The 10837-nt window shown below is 39.1% G+C and overlaps 1 protein-coding gene across 1 annotated transcript in view; it reads right to left on the bottom strand.

Moving 5' to 3' along the window:
- Positions 1-10596, bottom strand: part of BMT2 (base methyltransferase of 25S rRNA 2 homolog) — a 93508-nt gene extending 82912 nt beyond the window's left edge. Inside the window, exon 1 of the mRNA XM_030308259.1 lies at positions 10369-10596. Coding sequence (XP_030164119.1) covers positions 10369-10528 — 160 coding nt within the window. The 5' untranslated portion in view covers positions 10529-10596. The remainder of the gene's footprint in view (positions 1-10368) is intronic.
- Between the last annotated feature and the right edge of the window lie 241 nt (positions 10597-10837).

Genomic DNA, 10837 nt, shown 5'->3' on the forward strand with positions numbered 1-10837 from the left:
CTTCAAAAGAGCGTTCTCAAAAATAAGAGATGGGGCGCCTGGGTGGCGCAGTCGGTTAAGCGTCCGACTTCAGCCAGGTCACAATCTCGCGGTCCGTGAGTTCGAGCCCCGCGTCGGGCTCTGGGCTGATGGCTCAGAGCCTGGAGCCTGTTTCCGATTCTGTGTCTCCCTCTCTCTCTGCCCCTCGCCCGTTCATGCTCTGTCTCTCTCTGTCCCAAAAATAGAAAAACGTTGAAAAACAAAAAAATAAAAAAAAAAAAGAGTTATAAGAGGCTTAGAAAAACAACAGATTCAAAGTCAATTTTCCAGAAATTTTAACCACTGTTTTAAGCAGATATAGATCTACGTGTATGTGTGTGTATATATGTATATATACATATATATGTATATATACATACACACGATTTATTTATATATATATTTTTTACACTATTGTCTAAAGCAAAATTGCAGCTTGAAGTGCAGTCAACTCCATTAAATTCTTTGATAACAGTCCATCTATTTTTTAGGAAAAGTCCTAGCTTTTTTAGGAAAAGTTCCCGGGTGGCTCAGTTGGTTGAGCATCCGACTTCAGCTTAGGTCATGATCATACAGTTCGTGGGTTAGAGCCCCGCGTCGGGCTCTGTGCTGACAGCTCAAAGCCTGGAGCCTGCTTCGAATTCTGTATCTCCCTCTCTCTCTGTTCCTCTTCTGCTCACTCACTCTCTCTCTCTCTCTCTCAAAAATAAATAAGCATTAAAACATTTTTTAAAAAAAGGCAAAGCCCTAAACTCAAGGAGAAATTACTGGTAACAACACTAAATAGATGAGTTATTTTTATGTGAAAAAAAAATGACTAGATGGTGCTAAAGTGAATGCATTTTTACATGCCACAACCATCTGATATTTACAACTACATTAGAAATAATATTATTTTCTCAATAACTCCTAATTTCACTTTAAAAAGATAAGCACAGAAGAACTTTAGTTAGGTATAAATCTGAGGCCAATTTAAAACAAGAATAGCTTGTCATTATTCTTAGTGGTTCACCCTTGTGAGCCATGATACCAAAGATTCACATTGCATTATTGTGGTTCTCACATGGCATACAAAAGAGAACACATCACATGATTCCATGTACATAAAACTCTAAAAAAAAAAAAGCAGACAAATTTACAGTGAGAAAAGATCAGTGGACCTGGAAGAGAGAGAGAGAGAGAGAGAGACGTGACTACAAAGAAGCATGAGGAAATTTGGGAGACAACAAAAACATCCTAAATGTTGATTACAGTAATGTTTCATAGGTGTACACATCTGTCAAAATCCACTGAATTACACACTTCAAATGTGTGCAGTTTATTGTGCATAAATTGTGGCTCAGTAAGTTTCATCTAAAAAAATTATGTGCCATGAACACAGTAAAAGTAACAAAATTTAAAAAAAATGTATTTTATTAAACCTGAGGGCCATCAAATTCTTTAAAAAAATCAAAACCAATTTACTTTGAGTATCAAAACTAATCTTGAACTTTTAGAAATTCAGAACTAAAAATTTATTTGATTTTTACTTAGGTATATTACCAAATATGGGCAGTAAGACACACTACCTATAAATGATCAGATTACCAAATTCATGTTCGAAGAACCTTTCAAGATCATTTCCTTTAACATGAGGTAAACAGATAAAGTCATGACCAAATGGAAACAAGTTCAACAGCCATTCTAAGGCTAACAAAGTGTTTAGGACCAGACTGTTTCACAAAAATAGAGTTAAAGGAGCTTCTCAGCATTCCTGAGCACCTGATATACTGACACACCCAAAGTGGAACAAAACATCCACAGTGTGTGGTGTTGAAGCAGTTCTTGAGATTCAAACACAGGAACCACCTGAAAACCTGCATCTTACACCCAATATGCTATGACTAGTCATTTCTCTGTTAAGGGAAATGATTTTTATTTTTTTATTTTCACATAAAAATAGAAATATAAGAAGCAAGGGGGGGGGGCCAAAAAAACCTTTGTTTTTACAGCCATTCTGACTGAACAAGAGACTACAGAGCAATCTAGGTAGAAATTCCAGGAACCAGGGGCGCCTGGGTGGCGCAGTCGGTTAAGCGTCCGACTTCAGCCAGGTCACGATCTCGCGGTCCGTGAGTTCGAGCCCCGCGTCGGGCTCTGGGCTGATGATGGCCCAGAGCCTGGAGCCTGCTTCCGATTCTGGGTCTCCCTCTCTCTTTGCCCCTCCCCCGTTCATGCTCCGTCTCTCTCTGTCCCAAAAATAAATAAACGTTGAAAAAAAAATAAAAAAAAAAAAAAAAAAAGAAATTCCAGGAACCAGCCAATCTTCAATGTTATGGCTGTTAAATGCACCCAGGCAGTGTAGCTAATGATACACCTCTAGTATTTCTTAAATGATGTATTTAACACATTTAATGCTTCCTATGTTGCACAGACCGTTTTAAGTACTTTACAAATATTAACTCATTTAATTCTAATACCAACCCATTGAGGAAGATATTTTACTCTACCAGATAAGGAAACTGAGGTACAGAGAGATTAAGTAAACTTCTCAAGGGTATACGTCAAACCTAGCAGTCAAGTGCCAAAAGCCATGCTTATAATTATAACCACCATACCGCCTTGCCTCTCTTTACAAATTTTTGATTTATGAACTTTCACAGATATGAACAAAGCTTTGACACCAGAGCAAAGTACACTGACTCTACTTGCCACAAACAAATGGTCTTCTGTCAGTCAAATGCAGTTTCTTAGTCTCTACAACCGCATTGTTAGATTTCTGGCAGTGGTTTCAACTCTGGCTGCACACTGGAATCAACCAGAAGTTTAATTTAAATGACCTGGAGTGGGAACTGGTCATGTATTTTAATGCTCCCCAAGCAAAGTCACTGTACAGCGATGGCTCAAAACCACAGGTCTGTGCAAGACTGTAAACTCAAATGTCTGGTGAAATAATATACAGGTCAGCAAGGCTTGGGGCAACCTGAAGAGTCAAATTTCATTAAAAAACAAAATATTGCATGGATAAAACTCAGTACCTAAAAATACAATTTAGTCAACAGTGTATCCTGTGTTTGGGGCACTCTCTTTTTATAAACATATTTATGATAAAAGTAGTTAATTCAAAATGTAAAACTCTTTCAATACATCTCCACACACGAGATGAAAAGAATTAAGAAGAGTCAGAATCAATGGAATCAACATCTACTATTTCCTTGTAAAACAACTTTACTGGTATGGGTACAATTACAGAGTTTACTTATTTAGTGTAAACAAAGGACTTACGAACAACCTTCTGAGAACTAATTTCTGTATAAATGAGACTAGGAATTTCTGTATTAATTAGAGGAATTTATGTATAAATGAGAACAGGGTGTACTCAGATGCCCCTTTAAAGGTATGGTGATTAGCCATCTATTCTAAAATAACCCTTGCAATAGGCATCAATATACCTACACTTAAAGCACAATAAATTAGTGCTGTCTATCAGTGGTTCTCAGATGTTTGGATTTTGCAACTTGTACAAATTTCACCCCCAGAATTTATGAGATTGGTACTGGGGTTGCAAAATTTTTAACTATGAAGTTAGAGTATATAAGTAAATATACACTAATACACAAAATTATTACCATCTTCTAATACTAACACAAACAGACACACATTAAAATATCCTTATTAGTTCTCATATTTCTGTGGGCAAAACTTTTTTTTTTAATCTCTGGTTAACACTGGTATGTGGGAATCAGTGGGTAGGGAAAGGGGAGTAGCAAATAAGAAGAGAAAAAGAATTCACAGCATATAGTAAAATCAGGCAAGTTGATGCAACAAATACTTAACAAATGTTAAGGGCAAGGCCCTTTACAATATCTATATTCTCTGCTATCTCCAGTTTGACTTATAGAAAAATATGATGTTCACAATGATAGTCTGAACAATTTTTTAAAAAAAAATCTCATTTCTATTGAGAGGAAGTGAGTACGCACATGAACGAGGAAGGGGCAGAGAGAGGACAGAGAATCTCAAGCAGGCTCTGCACTGCCAGTGTAGAGCGTGATGCAGGGCTCAAACTGTGAGATCATGACCTGAGCCTTGGACGCTTAACTGACTGCGCCACCCAGGCACCCCTAAAAGGGTAAAATTAATCTAAGTACTTAAGAAGATAAGACAATAAATTCATTACAAAAAATTGTACCCAAAATTTACAATTTAAAAATATGAATGAATATAAAAGATTGAACTCAACTATCTGGAAATATCTATATTAGCTTCTTTCTTTTTGAGTGTGTCTTAAATTTATAAGGCAGGGTGCTTGGGATGCAAAGACAAAAGGCAGAGTCCTACTCAAAGAACGAAGTTTAATGGAAAGACAGGTTAGTGAACTGATAAGTGACAAATACAATAAAGGCAAGCACAACTGTGGTATTGGAGCTTAAGGTAGAAAGAGGAGCATTTACTTACATAAAATTGGACACACCTGGTTGTTTTTTAAGATCTGTCCTCATTTATAAATTATCATCACTCTGCTGGGCAGTTCATCTGCCCTCAAACTTCAATTTCCACAAAGAGGGCTTCCAATCCTACACTTGCAAAGGATATATTCCAAACTAAACCCTTACACCATCTCTCTCAACTTGCCTGTCTACTCTGTTCTCTCTGCCCCCATCCCAACATACATACATTTCTAAAATGGATGAAAATGGGTACTTATATTTTCCCAAACAGCAAACCTTGACATCATCTCTGACTCTTCCCTTTTACTTTCACTAAAACTGCTCACTCAGACCTTCAAAAAGTCTTTGATATAACTTTCTCTGTTTTCATGATTACTGTTATTTATGCTATTAGTAACTCTAAATCAGATTAGTTTAAGAGTCTCCTAGGTGAAGTCCTTTCTTCCAGATTCCTTCCTACTCTAATCTATAGTACTTTATACTTTAGATCAGCATTCCTTCACTGCTCTGTCCATGATATAACCTATGGAGCTTTTAAATAATACAGATGCCTATGTTCCATGAAGTTCCACAGATGATACCAATGCAGAACCAAGGCTAAGATCCACTGCATATGTTATTGTAGTTTTTTTCCACAAAACAATCAAAAGGATCTACACCAACCAAAAGGACCTACTTAATTTTTACTGTACCTTTTGAAATGTAAAAAAAAACAAAAACAAAAACAAAAACAAAACCCCTAAAAACATACCTTACTACAAAGATGAATAAAAATAACAAAACTAAATAGCTAACCTACTATGTGCATCTCAGTGAACTGTTTATCAGTCAATAGTCTCTTAATCTTTTAGTGTTACTACTCATTAAACTCTTTTCATTTTTTTCTCCCTGCTAGAACGGCAGTTCAAACTCTCCTAGGACAAAGTTAACAAGCCCTTCTGTGGACAGTCTTCACCTTATTTTGCTGACTGAACAAAGATTCTATCACAAAGCAGCACTTTCTAATTCTATATCAGAATGAGAGACTGAAAAAAAATGTAAAGAAAATAGAGTAAAACGTCACTTAAAAAAAGTAAAACAAAGAAAACCTGTTCAAAGTTTCTTGGGGTTAAGGAGTTGGTCAGTATTTTAAAAAAATGTTGAAGGCCATAGAAGAAAAAAAATTAGGAAATTTCAATTAAAAAGTCTATTATCTCAATTTTAAAAACAATTTCGAAACTTTGTTTCAGGAAAAACACTAACATTACATTCATTCTTTCATTTTTAGACCTTTTAGTGTTAGTTTAAAATTATTTCTAATTCAAAGGTTTTTTCCTCCGTGCCAATTCTCTCGTTTGAGGGGTTTGCTAAAGAATAACAATCACAAATGTACTTTTCAGCCTATTGTAAACTGTTATTCTAGCTCACCCTTTGTCTCCAACTATGAAGAATTTGAGTAATCAATAAGAATTAAACATGTAATTTAGACAATTTAGCTGTTCACTCTTAATATGCTGCTCACAACTGTTAATCTTTGTTAATAACGTTTATTTATTTTTGAGACAGAGAGAGACAGAGCATGAACCGGGGAGGGTCAGAGAGAAAGGGAGACACAGAATCAGAAGCAGGCTCCAGGCTCTGAGCCATCAGCCCAGAGCCCGACGCGGGGCTCGAACTCACGGACCGTGAGATCGTGACCTGAGCCGCAGTTGGACGCTTAACCGACTGAGCCACCCAGGCGCTCCATCGATCTTTGAAACAAATTTTTTCTGGACTTAGTCGACAGAACCTTATCTGTGTTCTTTTCTGTTTCAGTGTCAGTAAGAATCTGTCTTGTTTTAACTAGTTTTATAATATCATCATTGCTACTAATAACACTGATTTTTTTAAATATAGGAAACTATAATAAAGATCATCCATAACCCCATGACCTTGAGAATACCACTGTTAACAGGTTAATATGTATTTTTACTTTTCTCTGATTGACTTGTAAGCTTCATGGGGTTTATGTAATTAACTACTTAACTTGTTTTGGCATAAAGAATAAGTAAATTCAGAGAGTGAATAAATTGATGAAATTTGCTAAAAGCATTCACAGATGGGTTAAAAAATCAAAACTAAATGGAACGGAAATGACACTTTTATTTCTAACAACTGCATTCTCTCAGAATGTTTACAAAAATACCTTAAGTTTGGAAAAAGATGCCAAGCATAATAATAATCATCGTTAAGAATAGGATTATGGAAAAAAAAATACAAAGACAACTGAAAATATACATGCCTCTACTTCACTTCTCAATTAGGTATGTACTCACCAGGCACATCTGATTAAACAATGAAGTCCCTGTTTGGAAAGCAAAACTAGTTGTTTCTCATTAAGAAGCTGTCTACAACTGTTATGATACATTTAAAATATTTCTAGTTTACATGGATGTCAATTTTTAAAATTCTGTACAACAAAGACAGAAAACACCTATATCTGCAAGCATGTTTCCATTTATATAAACTCAGTCTAAAAGACTGTCCCTATCTCTAAGGCTGAGACCAGAAACACCCCTTCTCATCACCACTACTGGACATTTCCCTAACATTTCCTCTTGGTAACTACTTAAGACATCAGCATGGCCTAGAACACTGACAATTATCTCCAATTCTCAATGTGTAAAAAACTGCAAAGGATCTCTAAGTGGTGACCAAGGACAAGCAGTAAATGGAGTAGAGAGGGAAAAGCAGTACAAGAAAGAGTACACTAAATCCACCTGCTAGTCTCTATCATTTTATCCACTACCCCCTCAAACCCCAAGCCTGCTCATCCCCATCAACAAGCATCAGGTAGATAAATGGATTGGGAAGGATGGAGAGAAATCTTTTTCTACCACAACAGGAAAATCTTACTTTCATTGTTATTCCTGCTTCATTTTCAATTCGAGTATCAGATATAAGGGAAGTGAAAACTACATTATCCAACCCTACGCTTGTTATCCAGTGCTCACTCCTGTCCTTACTGTGAATGTTTTGCCTCCTTCTTCATTCTACCCCCACTTATTTTCTTCCCTGACATCTCTCCCCCTAAAGCCCCATACATCATGTAGTTCCAACTCAGCTAATCATACCCATCCCATGGATTACTCCATTATCATCAATTTACATCTTTTTTACCCAACACAAATTCTAGGGCTACTTCCTGCTTTCCATTTTCTCTCCCATTCCACCAACATCTGGGGTCACCATTAGGTGTGCAACTGGGAAGAAAAAACTATTATTCCTATAAAATATGTACAGTACTAATGATGAACTATCCAAACTTCAAGCAAGTTGTTTTAATATTTTTGGGATTTGACACACTCAAGTGTAAAAGGAAGGAACTAGTTTAAATCACCACTCCAAAATCTGGCTGACAAATTTCCAGGCCTCAGTGATAAGGACTGTGAAACTATATATCCAAGATGAAGACAGGAATTTTCCAAAAGGCACCCCCGATGAATCTACTGATCAGTCATATCTGGGAATCCATGATAAATGCTAAGGTGTCTTCTAGTCTAACATTCCAATATTCTAAGCTGGAATTATCACTCCATTTTCTGATAGGAATATTGTTATAAAAGGAGTATAGTTTCCATAGTTATTGGTATTACAGTTACTGATTAAATAAGCCTTTGTAACCTAACCTAGCACCTAAGCGCTATTTATTATTTCATTACCACAGGTGACTTGCAGATGAACTTGCAAAATATGTTTACAGACTGTGGACCACCAGTGTTGTAACAATACTAAAACCTCAAAGGCAAACACTAAAAATTATTTCCTTGGGATTATGTGCATAATTAGACTTTCCCACAGATGGCGTTTTCACAGATTTTTGTTCAATCACAACTAAGATTTGACCTACATGTCAGAAATTAAAGAAGAAAGGGCATGCTCGTTAGGATCTTTTACTTTGCTAGTTCACTGATGGGCCTTTGTGTATCAATGGAATAAAGCCTAGAGAATTCTGGATCGCTGATGGAATTCAGGGCATTAAAATGCTAAAAGAACAGTATCACTCAAATATCTACAGCCCATCAGGGCTTCACCTGCCCAGAAGCACACTAGATCATTCATTTATGAACTACATGTATCTATTCTAGCTCTGGTAACTTCCAACTACCAATTCTTATTATGAACAAATATTCCCTTGGTTAATATTCATGTTTAAAGACATGTTTCAACATGTGGGAACTAATCAAGTATAAACAGCACTTAAAGACATGATGACAAACTAGTAGTGTATTGATTTAAGTGAAACCTATTCATTTATGAATAAATGAATATTATAAAAAGGTAAAAATGGAAACAATTATATGCTAGTCATTTTTTCTTTAAAAACACGTATTTGCTTAAAGTCATACAAAATAGCATGATAAAAGTGTGTCCATTTATTTCATTTCTCCAGTGGATTTTTCCAATCTACAGTGAATGCCATTATGTAAGTGCATTCTCTGAAAATCAAGAATGATGCAATGGTTGCCATGACAACTACTCATTTTATTGAATAAATTGTGGGTTGGGGGTTAAAACATTCTTTTAAAAAACAAATTTCAACATCTTAACTCTGTCTGATAAATCTCTTTCTATTGCTAGCTACTGAACAATAACTATAGGCCATCTTTGAGGATGACTATTCAAGCAGTTATTTTAAAAGCTAGGCTTGAGTTGCCAAGGGAGGAAAACTTTGAATTTAAAGTTTGAAAAATGAAACACATTAACTACATCCAAAGGTACAAAAGACACTTTTTAATCTTCTCGAGTAACTGAAAGGTGTTTGTAAATCAAAAGTAACATGATGTTATATGCCAGTTCCTTCGCTGTCATAATTTTGCGTCTAATCCTAAATTTAAAGAAGTATAAAACACCAGAAGACTGCAGGTTTTCCAGTTTGCAATTCAGCTAAAGTGAGGGCAAGTAGCTTATCCCTCATTTTGATACTGAGAAGAAATTTCTCCTGAGCGTGTGAAAAACCAGAATTTTCAATGCCGATCTTATAAAACAGCTCTGTAAAAAAGCCTGTATTTAAAAACACCAAGGCTAACCGTACACTCCAACTATAAACACCCCTCAGGCAGAAGCAAGAGCTATTAAAGGCTTCTTCTGCTTAAGATCTTCCATAGGGCTAGGTCCCCAGCGATGGCCAGCTTCACTGGCATCTGTGTCCTTAGGAGGCTTGGCGGTTACATAGACTATTCAAAGCCAAATAGTATTTTGAGAACCTGTCCCAGATCTCTTCCTACCTCACCGAAAAAAAACACTAAGATCAAGCTTTTGAAGAATGGCGGGAGCGGGGGGCGGGGGTTGAAGGGGATGGATGGCGCCCCTCCCCCTTCTAACAAGGCGAAGTCCAGTCAGCTAGAAAGGCCTGCTGACTTCGCAGCCCTGGAAGCCAATGCGAGGAAGCTCCCTCACCGCCTGGCTAAACCCACAGGAGAGGGGTCTTTGAGGGCAGCAAATCGAACGGGCTGGTTAAGCGCGAGGGTGCGAGTGGCAACTCAGGCTTCTTTCAATCTGTCTGCACAAACAGATTTTACCTGCCTTCGTGTTTTACCTTCATCTCTCTCGTGCCTAGCGGCCACCTCTCCTGGGGGTGTGCGCGTCTCTGTGTGTAATGACAACAACCTCAGCACCCCGACTGGGGGCAAGGGATTGGAAGGGGTGGGGATTCAGTTCCTGCACAGCCCTGGAACTCTCCTGAAGGGCCCTAAAAGAAAAAGGGGCGGGAGGAGCGCGCCAGACGCCACTGAAGACTCGACCGAGAAGGGGGCGTCCGGGCCTGGGAGAGCTACACTGGCAGGGGCTGACGTGCGGCTCCTTCAGGTTGTAATGGTGGCCCCTTGGAGGAGGGGATAGGTGACAAGGGGCTGGGGGCGATGAGGCCTCCCCTCCCCCCTCGCTCAAGCTCGCTGTTTACCTTCCCGGTACTTCTTGCGAAGCCGCCGGTGGACGCTCTTCACCACCCCGGAGAGCTTCTCTTGCTCCAGCTTCCGCTCCTGCTCCCGGGGCGGCGGAGTGCTCGGGGGCCCGGCCCTGTGCCTGCCAGCACTGCTTCGGTCGCCGGCCTCCGGCTCCATGTCGCTGCCGCCGCTGCCGCCGCCGCCCCTCGGGCCCCCGCAGACGCCCGCCTGACGGAGGAGGTGGGGAAGGAGGAGGCAGCAGCGGAGGCAGCAGCCGGAGGAGGCAGAGGAACCGAAGCGTCGGCCTCGGAGGTGGCCCCTTACCCAAACGCACAAGCTGATTGGTGGACTGTGGAGGGCTGGGCGGAAACGGAAAAAGCCAAGGGCCAATTGACGGAGAGCGCTGGCGGCGCACCCGGTTGTTTGGGACCGCAAGCAGCTGGAGGAGGCAGGGCTTGTGGGCTAAGGGAAGCCGAGGCAGTGGGA

This window comes from Lynx canadensis, chromosome A2 (genome assembly GCF_007474595.2).
Source record: "Lynx canadensis isolate LIC74 chromosome A2, mLynCan4.pri.v2, whole genome shotgun sequence".
Taxonomy (NCBI): Eukaryota; Metazoa; Chordata; class Mammalia; order Carnivora; family Felidae; genus Lynx; species Lynx canadensis.